Below are 23,547 nucleotides of genomic sequence, written 5' to 3'. Positions count from 1 at the left end.
CAGTGCTAGCGGTCTTTTCGAAAACTCTCAGGCTTGCCCCCTCTCTCTCTTTCGTTCAGCTCCTTGTTTTCTTCTTGCTGTTGCCTAGTCTCCTCTCTGACTTGACCGTCGGAGGGTCTCCGTCGGAGCCGTCTCTGGTCAGTGCGGATTTTTTTTTGCAAGCGCTCATTCCCGACGATCGGACGACGAGGAGATTGACCACAATAATTATAATTATTCATCTTTTCTTTCCTTCGTGTGTGTATCACGTATGCAGTTGTTTATAATGATAGAAATCTTCTTTGCCCTCTTTTCGGATTAAGTTAATTATAATAAAATTTGAAAAGTAGGCATATAAAGTTGGTATGGGATTGGGGCAGCATAAGGTACGAAAAAACTGTTTTAATTTTACACATATTTATTGAGATATAATTATAAATTTAAAAAATTATCTTGAAAATGAGTATTGAAAAAATAGTCTCTACAACCTTCCATTACATCCTTTGGAACGTTGCACCAAAAAAAAAAAAAAACATTCTTTGGAACATGGAAAGCATCGATATATGAGGACTCAATTCTCCGCTTTCCGTATGACTCAGAAGAGAATGTTTTAATAAATGTTATTGCGATAATAATGAAGTTTAAAATTATTTAAAATAAATTTAGATATTTTTTGGGTGGGCACGATCAAAATACCAACGGTCCATATCGTTTGTCATCTCCGAAAAGCTAGGTACGATGTGGCCCGTCTCCATGAAACACCCGCACGAGAAAAAAATATTCGTTGTCACGGTGATACCACATCAAATATATCATAATCCGAATGAAAATACCTACATTTTATTAAGTATCATATATTTTACCGATCTTTATGGATGATGTTTCATATTAACCATAGATTTTTGATTGGATTGTAACATTTTTGTTGTGGCATCACCGTTGCAACAAATATCTCCTCACCGCACAGGGGCTTAGCATCCCGAAGCGGGCGAATAATGGCAATTTCGTAAATTTATTCAAATTGCTTCGCGTTGATATTTCGATAGGACGTCATATCTTCCGTTCATCATTTCTCCTTTCCAAAATCGGACGACAAAATATCCGCATAATTTTTTGTTTTCTTTTCCTGTCCACTTTATTCTTATCTTCCGCGCGTCAATTTAAAGCCAACCAGGCGGTGGGTGGAGGAAACAGCAGAGCAGCCGAGCGGAACTCCAACCAGCAGATCAGGCGTCAGCGATGGCGTCGGGCGATGACCTCACCGCGGCGGCCGAGAACGGCACCGCCTCGCTGGCCCCCTCCCTTAGGATCTACGCTGGCGCCGACTCCTTCGGATGCGCGCTCAAGGACGCCCTTGTTTCCCACCTCCGCTCCCTCCCCGGCATCGACATCATCGACCTCGGCACCGACAAGTACTACTCCATCGCCGAGCGCATCGGCCGCCAAGTCAGCTCCGCCGCCACCGCCGCCGGCGACCAGCCGGAGACCCGTGGTCTCCTGGCCTGCGGCACCGGCGTGGGCGTATCCATCTTCGCGAACAAGTTCCCCCGAGTGTACGCCACCACCTGCTCCTCCGTCGGCGACGCCGTCAACACCCGCTCCATCAACGCCTGCAACGTCCTCTCCGTCTCCGGCATGTTCACCGCCCCCACCGACGCCGTCAAGATCCTCGACGCCTGGCTCCACACCCCCTTCAAGTCCCCCTGCCCGGCCTCCGGCGACGCCCCCTGGCCGGAGGACCTCCAGTCCTTCTTCGACCAGTCCGTAGCCGAGATGGCCGCCATCCCCGCAGCCGCGGGGGGCTGCGCGATCTGCGTCCTGAGGAAAGGGATGGAGTTCGAGCCGGTGGGAATCATGCCGGGAGGGGAGATGAGGATTGTGAGGGAGAGCCCCACGTCGGCCTACGTCCGGTTCAAGGCCGGGAGCGTGGAGCCGGCCCACCACCACACCTTCGGCCACAACCTGGTCGTCATCAAGGGGAAGAAGAAGGTCTGGAATCTGACCAAGAAGGAGAGCTACGAGCTGGAGGATGGAGATTTTCTGTTCACCCCGGCGGGGGATGTGCGCAGAGTCAAGTACTTGGAAGACACCGAGTTCTTCATCAGGTGGGATGGGAAGTGGGACATCTTCCTGGATGAGGACCTGGCTGCTGCTGCTGATGCCATCAACAAGGACATGGGGACTGCCAGTTGATTCAGATGCTTCAGTGTTTCGCCTACTTACTGCTATATGGTGGTGGTTGTCTTTCTGTTAAAAGTGCTGTTCTTGTACTGCTCCGAATCATGCTCGTAGTGACTCTGATGTCCTCAGTTGCTTGAGGTCTGTTGGCTGATGACTTGTGCGAGCTTTGTTAGATAAGAAATAAGTGATATTTTCTAATATTTGTGAATATAAGGCTTGATGGTTTCTTTCCCCTGGTTCAAGACCTGTGAATATAAGTTGTTTCGATGGTAAGAGCGAACATAATACTGTTATAGTTGTGGCTTGGTTTAGTTGCAGAAAACTGGAAACAGTCAGATTCTACGTTTTTTGGCACCAAAGCAGACCCTATCTCTAAGAGAGATGACAGAAAACACTCAGAAGGTGTTTTTTGTTCTCGTGGTTTGACAGGAAGTGAACTTTGATTGTCTGGTGGAAGATTGATGGCGCGGCATGGAGTTCAAGGACCCTGTCCTTTGCTGATAAGGAACACCTCTAATGTTGGATTTTTAGTGGCTATCCCGGTACATGGTTATCAGTCTCCCCCAGATCATATATTAAAAATTAATGTCTGTCTTTAGCGAGGACCACCCTTCAAACTCTCTGTTTTTCCTCTTTCACTCGACATTTTTACCGGCAGTCAAGTAGTTTAGCAGCCTCTCCTTTTTTTTTCAGACCGTGGACGCAGATGTTACGAGCTCTCTAGGGGACTGTCACAACTATCATTATAAACTTGGAATCCTGAGAGTATGTTTCAGGTTCATGCTTGTCTTTGGGTTTTAAGGAACAGGTTTCATGCGCTTACATGCTTGTTTAGACTTCAAGAAAGCTAGGCTTATCCCGTCTGTAACTTAAAAGTCCATGGTAATATTCAACTCCAAGCTAAAACTTGTTTTAGGTTTACCATCTTCAACTATATACCTGTTTCAGCTTGAAGCCAACTGCAATGAAGTTTCAACATGACTTTAGGTTAGATACTATTAATCCAGTCATGCCTAATCAAACTTTCAAGTTTTGTCATCCTAAGCATTGCTTTCAGTCTTTTGGATGCATCGGTTGGAGAACTTTCTCGAATGTGTCTGTCACTTGCTTCTCAGTGCTAGGTTCGGGTGTATTTTTTGCATGAAAGAATGATTGATTTTTTTGTGCAACGCCAACTATTGGATCCTGCCCCATGTAGATCTCAAAAAACAGTGATTTGTATGAAGGATGCTGAATCTTTCTTTCACACGAAAGATACAACCCATGTCCCTTGGTACCATGGTGTAAGCCAACTTCAATTAAGTTTTATATGACCCCTAGGTCTACTAATCCTGGCATGCTCTCTCAAACTTGAAGTTTTGTTATGCCAAGTATTATTTTCAGTCTCCTGAATTTATCAGTTAAGAGAACTTTCATGGTTATATTAACCACTTGCTTCTTGGTCCTATTTTATGCTGCAACCTCATTGTTTCTTCTTTACATAGTAACGAGTAGGAATTAGTTGCAATGAACTTCTCTCGTATTGCACGATATTCTTAGTGGCCTGAATGGCTGACTTATCTACAAAAATGACAGTGGAGTCATTTTTATAAAAAAAACATAGATATTGCTAAGAAACTCACTATTTCATCGATTATATAGCCTCACAAATTTTTGATACTGCTTCAACTTAACTCTAATTAGCATGAATGAGAAGCTACGAGCCAGTGCTTCTTTTCCACGATGGAACATGAAGATCACCTCCGAGTCATTGTTTAAATTGCAAGAGTAGAGCAGACAAAAATTAGAATACATATTTCTAAAGTTAATTTAGAAGGCGACATGACGTGCGGTCCCCAGGTTACTGTCAGAGAGAAGCCATTTATTTAAAATTTTTGATCGCATAGTTTTCGTTCAACAGTCCCTCTCCAGTTCGCGTTTCGTCTCTTACCTCAAGTTGGGAACGGACGGGCGCCGACTTTCCTTCCGACTTCAAATTCTCCAACTGCCATCAAGACCCCGTCGCCTCCACAACCCAGTCCATGACGGTCGTCCTCGTCGCCGGCGGCGGCAAGCTCGTTCCTCCGCTAGCCCGCTGCTTTACGAGGTGAGCGGACGGGCGGGCGAGGGCCTCACAGAAACAGAGGCGACGAAGAAGGCGCTCTTCTACTCCACCCGCTCCGATATCACCACGTTCGGAGAAACCCTAAGCCTAGGTTTGTTTAATTTTTTTCCTCATCGTTTTGCTTCCTTCATTTTACTTTGAAAAACTTTCTTGCTATTCTTTTCTTGGTTACTTTGTTGATAAAAGATCTCAGGCTTCGATTTCTACCCCCTAATCCTTATTGTTCATGTTAAGGGTCCGTGCAGAGGAAATTGCGAGATTTACAAAATCTGGGTAGTCAGAACTAGATTAATTTGCCGATCTTGGTTGCATATGTAGTTTGGCATGTGATTTTATCTTCCTTCACAATATTCCTGAGGAGTCTGAACATTTTCACGACGATTGGTGAGTTACGCCTCAGGATTATGTGAAAAACCCTAGTATGATTGTCACGTAATGATCCCTCGGCATGCTGACTGCATCGATTGGTGCGTGATTTTGCGATTTATTGTCTTTATTCGCTTATTATCTTTGGTCGTTACACGGACTTGTTTAATGGGCCAATTAGCAGCTGTTGTTCCTATCTAGTTTCAGGGCTGATACATCTAAATGGGAGATAGTTCTTGTATTATGTTCGAATGTGGCACTAATGACGATAGCCATGGAAAAGAGGATCTTTATACATATACAAATACAGATACATATACAGATACAAATATACATACAGATACACACACACACACACACACACAATATAAATAAATAAATAAATAAATATGTGTGTGTGTGTGGATATATACACACTTTCAAGGTGTCTACCATCTATTATCGATAAGATAGATTAACGTTATCCATGTGCTGGCATTGCTATTCCAGGAACTCTGCAATAGCCAAACAGTAAGTAGCTATTCCAGGTAAATAGGTATTCCTTGATCATGTTTAAAGGCTGCCTAGAAGGCTAATTCTCTATTCGTTCTATAATTTTTTAATCCTCCTATATGAATCATGGAAAACTAGTCTTTTTCGCTAATTCTCTATTCATTCTATAATTTTTTTAATCTTCCAATATGAATCATGGAAAATTAGTCTTTTTCTGATTTCAGAGCTGGAGGAGCCACTTAACTTGAAATTTTTCTACTTATTTGAGAGTTGAGGCCCATTTTATTTGTAGATCCATGTTGATTATTCTTTTCATAACATGGCTGATTCTTTTAATTTTTCCCTTGATATAATTCCTAGATCTTTCTTCACATGTGCACCCAAAAAAAAAAAAAAAGAAAAAAAAGAAGAAAAGAAGATTGGAAGGAACTAAAGCATGTTCACTATATTCATATTGTGATTCTTCCACTTTCAAGTAGTTGGGTTTCCTCTGCTTTCTCTATTTACTACAGATGGACTTTCATGATCAATTCCTTCCTGAGTTGCAATATGCTAATAGACCAGCATAATGTTTCAATTATCTCCTATCTCCATCTTGTTTCCCAGAAAAGGGACATAGTGTATATTCAGAACTTATTCTAGAATTTATCAGACTAAGAATAGGTTCATATTTAGAAGTCAATGTCCGGAAGAACATTTGAACTCTTTGAGGAACATCAATATCCCAATATTTTTCCATTTTTCCCTGTCAAATCCACCCGTTATCGCTTGAGTTTGTTCGTCTCTTTGATTGCCGAAACTGAGTATGCCATTGGTAAGTCCATGCTCAGGATGTCACAGTCATACTATTTTTTAGCTCTGGAAATAATTTTGAAATTGATGAATACTTCCTATGAGAGCTCACAGCTCCTTTTTTCAGAACTGAAATTGTTTAGATTTACTTTTCATCCACATAACTGATAGTTTTACACTCAGCCATTGGTTATTAACAAGCTCTTAGTCATACAAGAGCCTTTTGTGATAGCTTGGCATTTACTTTGTTCCTGCTAATTGTTCCTTCTAATCTTCCAATTGGCCATAAACTTCCTAAACAACTTAGTGATTGTGCAATAAGGTTACAGGAATCTCTCCACACTCAAACGATATCCAGGAGTAAGTTGGAACTGTTCTTATGAAGGTTATCATTTTGGGCTTTTGGTAAGGTCAGATTTTCCTACCAACCTTTTTTGCAACCCAAGTTCATAGGTAAGATAAGTCATTAGTTGGAATCCTTTTAATTGAAAATAGGGAGCCTAGGGCTTAGGCCCTCCTTTGCACTCCAAAAAAGAAAATAGTTGGTCCTAAATAATTCTTGCACTTGCCCATTGTTATCTCCTTTGATCTGCCAGGATTCTATAGAGAAGAATATGAAGTAGCTTATCTGCCGATATGAAGGATACTGCTGGTGGCTTGGAGTTTTTTCCCTTTGCTATGTGAATTCTAGCTGGATGATGCCATTAGATGATATCACTTCAGAAGTCATGGCACATGACAATTGTATTACGGAGTGTGCTATGGTAACTGATTGGCTTACAATTGCTCTTCATTTGAGATGCCAATCCATTGTCCAAGAGGATGCTTTCATTGTATTTAGATATTTCTGGAGATTGGGCAAACTACTTCTAGAATTGAACCACATCTATTCTAGTTCTTATGTCTTGTTCCCAATGAATTTTTGAGTTTGTATATCAGTTTGAGATTTGCTTCTTTCTCTGAACTTCTGCTTCAGTAGGAAAAGATTATTTTTTTTCCCTTTTGTACAGGTGAGAGAAGTAATAGATCTCAAACAAGTTTTTCTTAATTTTCAATCAGGAAATTTATCTCACTGGAAGTATTTTAAAATAGTATAGTATTGGAAATTCATATCATCCTAATAAATTCCTGCCTCCATATATCATCCAGATTTCTGCTAACATCATAACAAAATAAAGAAATCATAGAAACTTACGGATCTGGAAGAGCAGTGGTTGAGATCTCCTAGATGGGAATCATCACCACATGTAGATAAAAATGGGAAATAGGTTTTCGAAGGTTTTAACTGTTCTTTATCCAACTGACATAGTTTTTGAATCTATATTAAGCCACGTCCTTAGACATCTATAGCATCATACATGGTTTGCCTGAAAGAACACTGTACTGAAAATTTTAGACTAGCCTCAATTTAGCAGGGCTATTTCTGGAAGTTGAGGTAAAATTCAGTTACTTGGTTCCCTTTTACTCTGTATGTGCAAGCAATTATAACTTTTCTAATTGTTACAAATTTGAAGGTGCTACTTTCACTTAATTTTTCAGTAATCAGTTTCATACTAAACCTCATGCCTGAGTTACTGCAAGGATCGATTCACTAGAAGTGAAGGTTTGCATCTATATTAGTCTATATGATGTGTCTTTGAACTCTAGGAGGTTGATATACATATTGTTCTGAGAGGGCCAGATTTTTTGGCCTTGAGATTAATTTTGGAACTTTTGTTGCTGAAGGGCTCCATTCTGGAAGACACTTTGATAGCTCCATAGAAAACAAGCTTGCTTTGTCCTACATTGTTTGCATTTAAGAATTGGCTGTTGGAGGCTTTGCACTTGTCATAGATAAAGGAACCTAGAACATTACCTGACCATCTCTTGAGATTCTTTGAAAATTTCCACTTGGAAAAACTGCAAACCTAGGGCTGCTTCCTGTTAGACTTGAAGGCGGCTTACGAACATTCAGGTGGACTTTTTCACTATGATCATGAAAAGATAATTTATGAAGTTGGATTGCATGGATAATGACTTGCTACTGTCATGTAGTTATGTGGTGCTATCTGGAAGCAATGTTAGAGAATATTAGAAATTGTGGCTTTAATGGTCAGTATAGCATATATTAATGTCCTCCTTGACCTCAAATCACACCAGATAAAACATATGTGTCCTAATTTCACATGACACCTAGATCCACCTGATCTACAGAAGGTTTTTTCTCCAACAAGGTCTCATATAATCCTGTAGGCTTGGTAATTTTGATAAACAAGCTCATTAACAATTCTAAGGGTATATCTATCTTGTCAGGTATTACCACGAGTCACTTTTTAATATTAACAACCTTTGGGTATGGAGACAACTTTTCCATTCTTTTTGCTTATCTTGCACTCTCTACATTCTTCTATCACCATCCTATACTCTGTTATTTTAGTTGTCCAGTTTGTGATTGCTATGACTTCACATTCTTGGGAGGTAAAAAATGGATAACAGATGTACAGTTTAACTTAGTCTCTCATTCCTATCTTAACTTGATGCATCATCAGTTAGATAGAATAGCTTGGTAACCATATCCAACAACTCATGTACCATAACCACAACCATTCACCCTTGTTTGAACTATTTTTGAGGTCAGCTATCTAGCAACTCATATATCATGAAATTAATATCAACAGTCTCTGCATGCTTAATCCATTGATCCCACATGTTATTATCCGTGATCATACATGCATTAAATGCATGTTTATGCATTAAATATAATTCTTGTGAGAGCTTAGTGTTGCAGAGATAGGTTGTGCATGCTAGCTTGGGAGAGAACCTTGATGGTGGTCTATTGTCTTTTCTTTGTAACACTCTTATAGTTGGCTTTGACGTATTAATCCAATAACATGTTTTACATATTAGTGGTAGTTAAAATTGAATACTAATCTCTAAAGCTACATATTGAGTTACAGTTTCAAGCATAGTTTTCCAACATGGTTACCTCAATATTGAATCACCACCATTTGAAGATCCTAATTCATAACTGATGTCAAAATGATTTACTTATGTTTTGCAGATATGTACAATGAACATGAAATTGTCTTAGACAATATAGTGTTCCTGACAGTACATCAAATGCACTTTAAATATTATCATATTGTGGTACATATGGTGATGCGCACTTTTGATGAATTCTCACAAGCAGGGTATCTAGCACACAGGATACATATGAGATAGTGTTTGATTGCTTTTTTATTTTAGGTGTGGTCAACCAGACTTTCTTAGAACCACTACTAAGTGAACACCTTTTATTTCTTCTTTCTTCATTGATTCACTGAGCAATCTACCATAAGTTTCAAATAAGGTGTCAATAATCTCTCCTCCGAAATGGTAGCAAATCATCGATTCTTGAATAGCTCTAATGGCCAATGATGTGATCCGTCCATCCTTTGTGGCATCTCCGCTGCTAGTGTTAAATTCATAAGTTTGTATGTGATCAATTATAAAAGATCCTTCCTTCTGTACTTCATCTTCAATTTCCTTCGTGGATGGAGCATAAAATGGAACATTATATGCATCCACCTTCTCTTCATTCACTATTTTCTATGCAAAAAGAATAAGAGAGCATTGTTGAGAGGTGAAATAGCAGGACTCGTGAGAGAAATATGATTTGTAGAAAGTGAAAGATAATTTTGGCTGTGATTTAATATTTCCATTACAACTGAAGATAGATTCTTTACTATATTGGTAAGAAGACATTGTTACCATCCTTAGTTCACTTAAATGTTAAGCTTAAGGTCTGGTCATTCTGTTGTGCCCTTTTCTGATATCAGAGCTAAAACAAAGGTAACTAGTGGCCTGAAAACATATGGTTAACCATTTTTATTCTCTTTTATTAAAAATTATTTCTAATTTTAAAGACAATGACAGCAAACTAGCCTGCTTCGAAGTTTCTGTTTTCCATTTTTGGTTGCAATGCTGTTGCCACATCATTGTTGCTGCTGTCACTATCAGCACTTTTACCAGTGTTGTTGCCTCCATGGCTCCACCACTACCTCCACACATTCTGCTATCATTACAGAATGTTTTTTTGATTTCCTATTTCTGAAAATATGAAACAGTTGTTGATACATAACATTTTTCTTGCTGTCTGAAGTCCGGAAGCAAAACAAAGATAATTGGCTTGTTTCTTACTTTCTTATACTGGAATATTTGAAACATTGTTAGATGGGCCCTAAGTTTTTTAACATTTTAGTACATTTCATTTCGAACCTCTGAATTGCATTTAGAGCTTATTTGGCATCAAAAGGAGAAATCTGTGGCAGTTTTTGCTCAAGTTGGGAAAGATGGAAGGAAAAAGGGTACAAAAAAGTATAAGAAGGTGAAAATGATGTGGGATTGAAGAAGGTCTGGAATCTCTTACTTATACTTAGGGCTATCCTGATTTTTCGTAATTTCTAGTGTTTATGGCTCCCCACAATTGTTAAATTCCTTTTCTACATGCTTTCTTCTAACCCTCTGTTCATTAACTTCTTTCCACCCAGGGATGTTATGTACAGGTATCAGATCCAGTTTCTAAACAGACCCTTAAAGAACAATATTTGCATCGAGATATATTAACCAGAATTTAATAAGGAAATGTATAGCTGCGCGACATTACAAGTATAATCATTATTAGTTGACCAATATTACCATATAGAATAACTATAATTCGAGCCATTTTTAATCAAATCAGTTCTGTTGAGTAGTTATATTCATTATTATCGTTGTGAGATACAAATATCTCATTCATTATAGGTATATTAATTGGAGTATTGTAGGTATGCACATATGACTTGTTCCAAATGCGTCTCCATGCTTTTTTTTTTAATAAAAAAGGAGAAAAAATTGTTCATATGTCTAATTTTACTCAGTCTTACTCCAATTTTTTAAATTGTCATGTGTGGTATTAAACAGACTTGAGTTTGTCTCTTCCATATAAAAACTAATACAAGATAATGTGATTGTTGTAAAGACAAGTAAAAGAATTTAGTTTCTGCATGTATCTGCTGCTCAAAAATAAAGTTAAGTTGTTGTTACACTCACCTGTGACACCATAAGAGCGAAAGATTGGGCTAAAACTTCCCACAGGAAAGTTGTGCTTTTATCATTGTGATCCTGAGATTTTCTTCCTAGCATGGCTAGAACCATTTGTCCTCCACAAACTAACTCAGCTGATCTGGACTTAAGAAAGCAGGTAAAATCTTTCTGAAATTGATTGAAGTAGGCTATTGCAACTGCAGGTGGACTTGTATGAGATATGTACATTTTCCCTTTATTAATTGGCTCTCTTTCATTATTGAAAAGTCCTGGGGGAACCTATAAAATATTTTAGAGACATGGGCATACTGAAAATATTAGGATATAATTCTCAAAAGTTATCACACTAAACAATACAAAAGGTTATCAGACCTCCTTTTAAAGCCCTCCTTATAGAAGGACAGATATTGTCTATGTCACTTTCCACATTAGTTGTGTTACAAGGTAAATATGTTTGTAATACTTCTAGGATATCATTATTAATCATTTACTAGAGAAAATTTATGGCTGGAAAATAATAATTACTGATGATTATTCTTGGTTAAAAGCTGTTAAAAGTTCAAACAGTAGGAATGCGTCATGATATTAAGATTTTATGTAATTAAAAAAGTTTATGAGAAAATCAATTATTAAAATTGTGAATTTGAATAGATATATAAAAACTTGGATGGATACATATTTAGAAACCAACATATGCAGACACGTTCATACAACTATTAACATATACTTAGAATATCCAAATTTTTCCTTCACATATTTAACATAAAAATTATGAACACTGACATTCTAGTGATTATAGTACTGAAATTTCCTATGGGTTATTTTTAATATGGAGTCAGTTAACATACGCACTGACATATATAGGGAGAACTGTTTTTGAAACTTTTGCACTAGTTTTGGAGCAATAGGATTATTGCATGTAATCCAAATTATCTTTGATTTACTAAGATTTTTTATCAAACTCATGTCTGGATCAAAAGGAAATAAAATGATAATGTTGAGGTATTTTAGTTAAAAATAATTTGTGCTAAAATTTGCAAGCATACGTTGTATAACTGCAGCTATGCTTGCCTCCATGAAATGGTTTTTACCCTCGGTTTGCATTGATAATAGATTGAAGCTACACAAGGAAATATTTTAAGTGTTTCTGAATCCTTTCTTATATGTATAGAATACAATTTTATTCAAATTTCAAAGACTTATTGAGTACTCAATGATCAATTTTATCCTAACAGGTGATGAGGTGACAAGGCCAAAATTAGAAGACTGGCATATGGAGCTTGCTGGCTGGTTGGCAAGACAGAAAATCACTGGTATGTTCTCAATGAGAAATCCATGTCTTAATACTTGAATGTATAATTTATATTTTTTTCAAAAAAAGGACCCTGGTGATGTTAGTTTCTTCATATGATTTTAACATTGTTATATATGTTCATATGTGAATGTAACAAGTGTTCTTGTATGGGTTGTTTTCTGCTAAGGTTCTGATAACTAATGAGTTTGTAATTTGTTGTACTTGTGGGTAAGTTTAATTGCTTGTTCTACATGCTAAGGTCCATTTTTGGATAATGAAGAAGAAAGATTAAACTCAATCAAATAATTTTCATGGATGTACACTTTTTCAATTTTTTAACATAACTTAAGTGCTTGACTTTGGGGGTTAACAAGCACATAGTAGATTTATAAGGAATTCTAGAAGTCATACTTTTTGGCTTGCATGGGTTCTAGCAGAGCTCTAGAAAATATCTTTTATCAAAACAACTATCAGGCAAAAGATTTGTTAATTAAATTCATGCACTCCCATCAACCATAAAAATACCAAATCCAAGTACCTACCTATATGAAAAGGTATGACAATCAAAAGAAAGGGCAATCGAAACCAAGGTCCCTTGTATAGACCCATACTGATTGGGTTGTACTGGTAAGGTATCAGTGTAGTACCAAGGTTCAGTTCAGTATGTGAGCCAAACTGGTTCATACCAGTCCAAACTAAGTGGAATCACCCCCATGGTCGCTTGGTACCGGCCCATACCGCCTGGTTTGGGTGGTACTATGCTGGGAGCAAAAAAAATGTTGGGGATCTGTCTCGATACAAGGTGCATAACATACTGTACTGAACTGGTAACATGTTGGTGCAGTTCCCAGTACCTGTTTTGCAGACATTGATTGAAACAGTTGAGGGAATCTTAAGTATCATTGGATCAAGTTTCCTGTATATTTGATGATCTATAGAATAATAGGGCAAGTTTTATTTTTACACACAAGTGTAAAGCAATTCATTACTTGTGGATTGATGTAGGTATTAATACAAGTTATGAAAATTAAATCATGACAACCAAGGTTTTAAATACCAATACCGAAGCCCATACAATTTTTCCATCAGAAATATGGCACTGGTACCTGTATGTAATGGTGCTGCTTTCACATTGGAATAGTACAATATTGGTCATGTTGTCCCTGTCTAGCAGTTTTTGAAACCATGCTTGCAACATATTTAATATTTTTTAACTTTTCATTAGATAACAATATATTTCAATGTAAATTGTCTTCTGAAAGTGGGAAAGGATGCAAAGGTAGATTATTGTGACCATATTGTTGCGATTAGAGATCAACTATAGATGTGCTAGTTGAATCTATCAAAATTGCAGAGGCCACAACAGATACCCATCTGTTAGGTGAGATATACAAAACTTGGGGTACTAAATCTGTCCACAGAGAGCGAAGATAATTTCATATCGGTGCATATGTAGAACTAGCAAACCTTCAAAGTATAAAGGTATGCTAAGTTTTAAAATTAGGGAGACACCACTGGATCTGAAAGTTTGACAGTATTATATCAGTTGTACCAAAGAAAAGATTAGATTGGAGTCCTTTAAAAATTTCTTTATATATCAGCATACAGAATTCTTATAGGTACTGACTCTTCTCTCCACACATATTCTTCAAAGGGTTAGCAGAATCTTCTCTGTTCATGTATTTATTAGAGTTCATGATACTGTGGGGATGTGACAACTTAACTAGTGGACTCTTGATCATGGGCGCAATTTCCAAGTAGAACTTTCTAGGAATTCATGAGGCAAGTTTTAAGCCCACAGGCCAAGATTATAGAAACCAGGTAGGTTCACAGGCTACTGCTATCTGACCGCTACTAGTTTCTAACTTCAACTGAAGCATTCTCCTGACTCCATCCCAGGACCATATTTAACTTATCCTATTCTAGAGCTATTGTCGAAGACATTATCAGCTTCCGATTCTTTGCTGCATCATAATGGTTCAGGCATCAGACTCACAGCTGGTATAGTTTCTTGTTCCATGAAGCCTAACCTTCCACACTGACTGTCCCACTTCATTTATCCTAAGCCCCACCTGTGAAATACCATGGGAATGCCAAAAATCCATGCCTAAATAAATTCTCAAACCCTTATGTTTTTCGAAGTCACACTTCCAGGTGTTCATGTTTTGTTTGGTTAAGTCAATAAATTTAATTAATTTTGGCAGCAATAAGAATATAGAAATTACATAAGGGTCTTTTAAGAGTAATTTTTCATGCAGAAAAAAATTAGTATCTAAATATGTGTGCCCATGTGTATCTTTCCATCCGCCAGATTTATCATTTCTGTTTTGTACTTTATTGGATCACTATAACCTGACTTTTCAATGAATGCACAAATTTACACAATCTATGCACATAATGGATGCAGGCATAGTTCAGGTTGATGCATATGTAATGGCCTGTTTGTATGCTGCAACTAAGATTTTCGTTGGGGCGTTCGAGTGGTCGAAAGAGATGAGGTAGCTGTAGGAACAACCAATCCCTAGTTTTGATGGGATAATTCATCTTGGAAAGGGAATCAATTATTCTTGAAAACAAGGTTTTAGTTGTCCCCTCTGGCTACCTGATCTCTTTTGACCACCACAATCCCATTAATTTTCTAAAGAGATGCTCAAGATCTTCCAGCATCAAACATGACCTAAAAGTAATGGTAGAAGTAGAGTCAACTCACTAATGCAGCGGTATAATAATCTAGTTAAGATCAAAATGGACTGTTTCTGTGAAAAAAGAATAAATCTGACCTGAGAGAGCCAGTGCAAGCTCAAGCAGGAGTAAATGAAATGTAGGCTATTATTCAGGAAAAGCCTCCCATAGAAAGACCCAGGAACTCCAGCCAAGAACACAAATGGGTGAATATCTCTTTCCCTGCTGGCATGTGTCTTAAGCTTCTTAAAGAATTCCGGAAAGTTGGCAAATATTGCATTGAAGTCATTCATTGGAAGATCATTAAGGAACACTGAGATCTCTGGTGTCTGCTGTGATAATTTGCTGCACTTCTCATCAATGGCCTCAATGATATCTCCAGCCATACACAATGCATTAGGCCCAGAGGAGCAACCAAGGTCGGCCATGCTGAAACTTGTGGGGGTCTTAGAAATGTAGACATTTACAGCTGAGTGTACTATAATATGCTTCAAGGCATCCATGCTCTTTTTCTGAAGAAGAATACAGGATCTGAAACAAATTAGAGGTGGTTGAACTCACGACATGGGTAAATGAGGAAGTGGTCATGTGGCAAGGTTCTTACCTGAAGGGAAGAGTTTCGAGCATAACTAGTTTCTCCCAATCCTTCTTTCATGTGAAGGATGCTCCCAACATCCATGGCTGCGATTTTGCTAGAACTTAGAAGCCTGGAGGATCTCATTCCATTTGTTGTTTGTAGGAGCATTATCATTAGAGATGCTTTGTGTTGTCGAATGCTAGAACTAATTTAGATCTAAGCTCTTTGAGCCAAAAACATGGGTGATGGCTTAAAGAGCATTGAGTCAGATGATCCCTTGCAGAAATTTTCAAGATCTCCTAGTTCAAAGTTGTAGAATGCTTTCTGAACTTGTAACTGGTGCATACTGATCAAGCGGTGCCATGCCATGCAGACAAAGATGATGCATATTTTGTATCACATATTTTTTTAGAGTAATTAACAGTGTTTATATGAATTTTTATGAGCTAAATTAACCTTTAAAGCTCCCAAGTCTTTGGAAGCTAAAATTACCTATTCTCTTGGCATTTCAGGGATGTTATGGGATAACATAGAAGTACGTCTCTTGCAACAGGTCAACCCTCAAGCCTCTACTCATGTGACCAGCTTGGTGATGCTGTTACCATCTATTATACTTATTAATTAGTAATTCCATACTCTAGATTAGCAGCAAGAAAAAAATGGCATGCTCTAGAGCATGCCATTATCCTTCTTTTTATTAGGTTTCCATCCATTGATCTTTTCCAGTGGGATGTTCTCCTTTGTGTGATTCTCCTCAGGTATGCATTCTACTTCTAATAATTTTTAACACCATCCTGTTGTAAATTTTAGCTTCAGTTTTATTTCACACACACACACACACACACACATATATATATATATATATATATATGTATGTATGTATGTATAATTTTGAATATTCAATTATATAGAACTTTTAAGAATTTTTGGGGGTAAGTTTAAAATTTAATGAAATACAACTTTCAGAATGCAAAAAGAATACCTGATCTGGATGAGTTTGTTGAGGCTCTCATCTCTTCAAAGTCATCTGATAAAAAAGAGGTGTTGAGGCTGTCAGTCATGGCGAGGATGATTCCCTTCATCTTTTGCTTGAGCCAGTAAGGATTTCTGGTGCTATTGTCATTGCGTTCGAGCTGCTCTAGGATGGTAGTATAGAGTGTGGGATTGCCGTCTCTCTCTCTCTCTGTGTCCATCCCGCTTAAAACAGAAAGGGTGAAATTTAGAAATGTTGTAATCTTCCGATATTACCCTTAATTAATTAGTTTAGCCTTGCAAGTTGTCCTCTTGTTTCTGTCACTTTTTTGGATTTCGCTGGCAGTTCTCATATATTTTTTCTCAAAAATGTATATGTGCTTTTTACATTTTCAGGAACAAAGAGTTAAGCACTTTTTTCCAAGTTTTATAAATAATTTTTTTAGTATATAAGATAATGAATAATATGATAATATGATCTTCTTCTTGTTGGAAGTATTTTCCAATGACGGATATCTCAGTGCAAGTTCTTTGGATGCTGGAAAGGAACATGTATGAGCTTGTGCATGTCGGTTCCACCCACAATCCCACCTCTCCGCTACTGTTGCCAGTCAACGCCATAGCCATGCCATCTTCACAAGTTATCAAAACCGTTTCTGACATTGAAATGATCATCTACAGCACTACTGGCTTCCAGCCCTTTTGTTGAGGATGCATGCAAAGCAACAAGACACTAGAAATGAACAAGGTGATGATGATGATGATGATGATGATGATGATGATAGGCCCGACAATGGTACTAGAGTGGTGAAATTGGTCAAGCAAACTTAATGCTGATAATGGAGAGACGATAATACATGGTAAAGTGCTAGCATGGCGATATTGTTAGTTTCAGTTTGAATTGTGCCTTTTGCTGTGCATGGTAAAATTGATTTATTGTAACTAGGCAAAAGGGAAAAAAAAAGGTTCGATTCCTATAAGCACATCTGAACTTTACAAACTAGGTCTTTTTATTCGACTGAAAAGAGCAAGAATGAGGTCTTTTTTGGAAGTATTATGAAAGCAAAAGAGATTACAGTTCTATTATTGGTTTTCCTTAGAAAAAACAGTTGTTCTATACTTTTCTTGACAAATTTTCGTCATTTTAGTTGAGCAAATTAGAGCAAGAGGTTCTTTATGTCTGATTAATTGAAAATAACAGACAGATTATTCAAGAATTTAGAGGGATGATGCACTTCAATGATTCATAGTTGTCTCTGTTATAGCTAGAACAAGCGACCAACAAGATATGGTAAAATCAATGAAGTTATTCGAGGTCAAGCCTGTATATGGTCCACTGTTAAGCAGGCTTAAACTACCAAGTTGAGAAAGCACTTATCCTTGTCGAAGACATAAGATTCTGTCTTGGAGAATTGAAATATGTTTTGAAGGAGATCATTATTGAAAACTGATTCCAATCGCTATTTTTTCTTTACGGTTATAGCAAGATTACTCTATGTAAGCTCTATATAAGCCTTAGTTTGTAGTCTTTTTGTCTTCATTCAAAGATGAGATGGGTTGACACAGCTTTTGCGAGGTGCTCCATACGTGAGTTGTTTAATAGAAACAGTAATATCTTTCATCAAACATGGAAATAGAAACATATCAATCTAGATAGATGAGGAGTGCACCAACTATATAAACTACATCTATTAGATGGGAATCATGGATACTGGGCATTTCTTTCACCTGACGCGATCACAACCGTGCATGTTTCTCTCATGCTTGCGTGTGCGCTAGCAAGAATAATGATTTTTGTGAAGTATGATACATGGGTGGAAGCAACTAGCGTGAAACTTTTGTTGGACGGGAACGGGTTGTATCTTTCGCAATGCTCTTTTCATGCCAAACCTAAAGATGACACTGTGTAACAAAGGGGGAAAAAAATATAGTGCGTAACTCGAAGGGCATTAACGTACACTCAAAAAGTCAACGAATCTATAAATAAATCATTGCCTTCTTCCAGCCTGCAGAAATTTTGGTACTTTGTTTATCAATTAAATATCCTATGATCAGCCTAGGAGCTATAACCTAATACACATACTGCGAAGTGATTCATAGCTAAGGTCCGAGGTATATGAAATTACTCAAATGCTCAAGCACAATCCTACGATACCTTGTAATGAAACAGAATTGGCGTCTAGCAAAACTCATCTAGCTTCATACCATAAAAATATAGAGAAGCATATTTCAAAGTCAAGCATTTTCGTAAGACAAGAATCTTGTAGTGTATTATTGACTGGTGCCATCCCGCTCCTTGCAACACCTTTTTGGCAGAAGTTTAAAGGGTTTTGCATAGGGGTTAGAACGATGTTCAGCTGAGGGATTGTGCAAAACCATCACCAAAAAGCCTATAGTTGATATTAATTTTTAAAACCGATAAAAGCTGTAAATACTCCACTTTTCTACTTTCATCCAAAAAGAACTCCCGTTAATAAGATGAATACAATGTAAAGATCTTACATGAACTGAATCTGATCTCTTTATACCCTAAAGGCCTACTCTGCCAATATCAACGGTAATAATGGAAAAATATCGTGATGAGACCTTACCAGAGTAGTTTGTTGTGGAACCGTAAATACTCAAAGGAAAGGGGAAAGGAAAGGTTGGAGATCTCTGGAATGCAAGGAGGAAGCAAAGAAGAATGCTCAAAGGAAAGGGGAAAGAAAAGGTTGGAGACCTTTGAGATGCAAGGAGGAAGCAAAGAAGAATTGGGAGGAGAAAAAGATTCACTTATGTTGGCATGAAAAGCATAAGGAGCTCGATTAGCCTTAAATATTAGTTGTTAGAATTGAATGCCTTCATTAATTATCAAACTAATGCGCTCCAATTATTTTGCCCAATTTATACATACATACATAAATACACACACACACATACATACATACATATATATATATATATATATATATATATATATATATATATATATATATATATATATATATATATATATATATATATATATATATATATATATATATATATATATATATATATATATGTTTGTATGTTTGTATTTATATATATATGTATATGTGTGTGTGTTGATACGTACATACATATACATATATATATATATATATATATAGATATACATATATATATATATATATTTATATATATTTGTATTTATATATATGGACACACACATATACATATACATACATACATACATATATACATATATATATATATATATATATATATATATATATATATATATATATATATATATATATATATATATAGGTACATATGTACATACAGAGACACACACACTCACACACCCACACACACACACACACATACATACATATATATACATACATACATACATACATACATATATATATTTATACACACACACATACATACATATATATGTGTATATATATATATATATGTGTGTGTGTGTGTGTGTGTGTGTTTGTGTGTGTGTGTGTGTGCATGAGAGTGAGAGGTTCCTATTTTTTGGTGAGAGAGAGAGAGAGAGAGAGAGGGAGAGGAGTTGATCCTCATCTTTTCATTCTAAACGAACTCCGTGCTCTCTAGCTAGGACTGGCTCCAATCCTATTCGAAATCAGACCTCCTTGATCATATGGCAAGAGATGATACCATTTGAACAAGCACTTAATGGCAACAACAGCTCCTAGTAAATCATAAGTTCGGATGTACCAAAAAAAACCTCCAAAAAGCCTATAGTCGATATTAATTTTTAAGACTGGTAAAAGCTCTAAATACTCCACTTTTTTATTTTCATCCAAAAAGAACTCCCGTTAATAAGTTGAATACAATGTAAAGATCTTACATGAACTGAATCCGATCTCTTTTATAGCCTTAAGGCCTACTCTGCCGATATCAATGGCAATAATGAAGAAATATCGTGACGAGACCTGTTGGGGAATACCCACCGACCGACTTACGGTCGAAGGGGCCGACCCCGACTGGCCAACCCCGACGGACGACTCCGATAGCCGACTCACATGAAACTCGCCGACCGACGGAGGAACCCGACGCCACTCTGCTGGCCGCCGACCTAGGGTCGGCCGACTCCTCCGATCGCCGTACAGCCGCCAGACCTTGTCAGTTCTGACACGGACATGCGGCGCAGTTACCTAGGGGCATTGTCTCGCCGAGAGCATGGTCAATCCTGGTGATTGGACGGCCACACGGCGACATGACGTTTTCACGGCGACTCTGACAGTCCACAGTGAGTTGACAGTTCTTCACTTGTCCGCGCCATTAATGACGGCGCCATACCTAGCTCCACTATATATACCGGGGAAGGCAACAGTGCAAAGGGTCGATCCGCCCGTCTCTCCCACTCACGCAGGCTCGCTCCTCCCCCTCTCTCTCTCTCTTTCTCAGAGCTTTCTGTCTGCATTTCACTGTTGCCCAGTCACCTCTCTGACTTGACCGTCGGAGGGTCCCCGCCGGAGCCGCCTCCGGTCAGTGCGGACTTCCTTTTGCAGGTGCACGCTTCCCGACGATAGGGCGACGAGGCGATTGGCCGCAACAGATTGGCGCGCCAGGTAGGGGGAGTCAGCATGACAAAGACAAGAGCTCAACGATCGAGAGTCACTGGGTCGGCGAGGCGCTCTTCCCGTCGGGAAGAGGCCTCCCCGCCCCCACCGGCGGCGGAGCCTAGCTCTCCGCGCCCTGCAGTGACCACGGAGGCCCAGATTGCGGCCATCGTACGGCAGATGACCGTACTGACCGACGCAGTCAAAAGCCTCCAGCAGCAACCGGCGGCCCGACCTATGCCTTCCAGGAGCAGCCGTCGACGACCGCGTCGATCCCTGTCGCCTCAATGCGAGCGCTCCCAACAGCGCTCCCACGGAGAGGAGGAGGGACGACCACGGCGCGACGACCAACGGTCCCAGCGGCCCTCTCCCTCCCCGTTGGTACGGGCAAGGAAGGAGAAGCGGCCGCGCACACCGTCGGCCTCCTTTTCAGAATCTTCCGGAGGCTCCACCCCTGGGGTCTCCCAGCATCGACGAGCAGACGACTACGAGCGACGGTTCGAGGAAATCGACCGCCGACTCGCCCAACTGCAGACGGACGGTCAGAAGTCTTCGAACGACGTTGACTTCCAGACCACCCAACCTCTCTCCCGACTGATCCTTGACGAGCCGATTCTCAGTCGGTTCAAGATGCCGCACGTGGAACCCTACGACGGCTCCACCGATCCAGTCGACCACCTCGAGAGCTATAAAGCTCTCATGACAATTCAAAGGGCAACCGACGCTCTTTTCTGCATCGGCTTCCCCGCCACGCTCCGCAAGGCTGCCAGGGCTTGGTACTCCGATCTTCGATCGGGCAGTATCCATTCCTTCGGGCAGCTCGAGCACTCGTTCGTGGCCCATTTCAGCACTAGCTGAAAGCCGCCGCGAACGTCGGACAGCCTTTTCTCCCTCAAGCAGGGGGAAAATGAGACGCTCCGACATTTCGTGGCGCGATTCAACGCGGCCACGCTTGAGGTCCGGGACCTCAACGAAGACATGGCTATTTCAGCCATGAAGCGGGGCCTGAGGGCATCCCGATTCACCTACTCTCTGGACAAGACCCTCCCCCGGACATAAGACGAGCTACTGGAGCGCGCATATAAGTATATGCGCGCGGATGAAGGGGCATCCGACCGACGTTTGGCCGAACCCAGAGGCCCGAAGGAGAAGCGGAGGAAAGGTCGGGAACTCGCCGAACCAAGCAGGCTCCCGACCGATAGTCGGGTCTCGCCACCCCGACGAATCCAAAAGTCACCCTGACGATGGAGTCCAAGACCGACGCATCGCAGGTATGACTCCTACGCCCCTCTCCCCGCTCCTCGTGCGCAGATCCTGATAGAGATCGAAGGAGCGGAGAATCTACGACGGCCTCGGCCTCTGAAGGCAAAAGGCTTCGACCAACACGACCGATCGTCGATCACCGAATCAATGGCTGGATCATCGATCGCCGAAATCGACGGCCTCGGCCTCTGAAGGCAAAAGGCTCCGACCAACACGGCCGATCGTCGATCGCCGAATCAACGGCTGGATCATCGATCGTCGAAATCGACGGCCTCGGCCTCTGAAGGCAAAAGGCTCCGACCAACATGGCCGATCGTCGATCGCCGAATCAACGGCTCGATCATCGATCGCCGAAATCGACGGCCTCAGCCTTTGAAGGCAAAAGGCTCCGACCAACATGGCCGATCGTCGATCGCCGAATCAACGGCTGGATCATCGATCGCCGAAATCGACGGCCTCGGCCTCCGAAGGCAAAAGGCTCCGACCAACACGGCCGATCGTCGATCGCCGAATCAACGGCTGGATCATCGATCGCCGAAATCGACGGCCTCGGCCTCTGAAGGCAAAAGGCTCCGACCAACATGGCCGATCGTCGATCGTCGAATCAACGGCTCGATCATCGATCGTCGAAATCGACGGCCTCGGCCTCTGAAGGCAAAAGGCTTCGACCAACACGGCCGATCGTCGATCGTCGAATCAACGGCTGGATCATCGATCACCGAAATCGACGGCCTCGGCCTCTGAAGGCAAAAGGCTTCGACCAACATGGCCGATCGTCGATCGTCGAATCAACGGCTGGATCATCGATCGCCAAAATTGACGGCCTCGACCTCTGAAGGCAAAAGGCTCCGACCAACACGGTCGATCGTCGATCGCCGAATCAACGGCTGGATCATCGATCGCCGAAATCGACGGCCTCGGCCTCTGAAGGCAAAAGGCTTCGACCAACACGGTCGATCGTCGATCGCCGAATCAACGGCTGGATCATCGATCGCCGAAATCGACGGCCTCGGCCTCTGAAGGCAAAAGGCTTCGACCAACACGGCCGATCGTCGATCGCCGAATCAACGACTCGATCATCGATCGTCGAACCGACGGCCTCGGCCTCTGAAGGCAAAAGGCCCCGACCAACATGGCTCGGTTGCCGATCGCCGAATCTATGACTCCGTCGTCGGCCTGATCAACAAATCGCCGAACCAATTGCTCAATCTACGTCTCGATCGTCGAGGACGTATCG

The 23,547-nt window shown here is 40.3% G+C and overlaps 2 protein-coding genes across 2 annotated transcripts; one reads left to right on the top strand and one right to left on the bottom strand.

Annotated features, from left to right (window-relative positions):
- The first annotated feature begins 1,145 nt into the window (after positions 1–1,145).
- Positions 1,146–2,402, top strand: LOC105045962 (DNA damage-repair/toleration protein DRT102). Its single transcript, XM_010924424.4, has one exon. The coding sequence runs from the start codon at positions 1,219–1,221 to the stop codon at positions 2,170–2,172; it is 954 nt and encodes a 317-aa protein (XP_010922726.1). The 5' UTR covers positions 1,146–1,218; the 3' UTR covers positions 2,173–2,402.
- Positions 2,403–8,600: 6,198 nt separating this feature from the next.
- Positions 8,601–16,005, bottom strand: LOC105045948 (probable methyltransferase TCM_000336). The gene is made up of 4 exons (XM_073252513.1): positions 15,538–16,005; positions 15,032–15,445; positions 10,964–11,236; positions 8,601–9,481 (listed from the first exon to the last, which is right to left on the bottom strand). The coding sequence occupies exons 1-4, from the start codon at positions 15,682–15,684 to the stop codon at positions 9,146–9,148; spliced, it is 1,170 nt and encodes a 389-aa protein (XP_073108614.1). The 5' UTR covers positions 15,685–16,005; the 3' UTR covers positions 8,601–9,145.
- Positions 16,006–23,547: the final 7,542 nt, after the last annotated feature.

The sequence above is a fragment of the Elaeis guineensis genome, chromosome 2, assembly GCF_000442705.2.
Source record: "Elaeis guineensis isolate ETL-2024a chromosome 2, EG11, whole genome shotgun sequence".
NCBI classification, from domain to species: Eukaryota; Viridiplantae; Streptophyta; class Magnoliopsida; order Arecales; family Arecaceae; genus Elaeis; species Elaeis guineensis.
The sequence above is the reverse complement of the archived record's forward strand: the minus strand, read 5'-3'. Positions and strand labels throughout refer to the sequence as shown.

What these genes read in the sequence shown, in the direction of transcription:
- LOC105045962 (XM_010924424.4), top strand. Translation starts at nt 1,219, where the DNA reads ATGGCGTCGGGCGATGACCTCACCGCGGCGGCCGAGAACGGCACCGCC.
- LOC105045948 (XM_073252513.1), bottom strand. Translation starts at nt 15,684, where the DNA reads ATGATAATGCTCCTACAAACAACAAATGGAATGAGATCCTCCAGGCTT. An exon ending in CTCGAAACTCTTCCCTTCAG is followed by an intron (nt 15,446 to 15,537) that starts GTAAGAACCTTG and finishes ATTCTTCTTCAG; the next exon opens with AAAAAGAGCATGGATGCCTT. An exon ending in TCGCTCTTATGGTGTCACAG is followed by an intron (nt 9,482 to 10,963) that starts GTGAGTGTAACA and finishes CTTTTTGCATAG; the next exon opens with AAAATAGTGAATGAAGAGAA.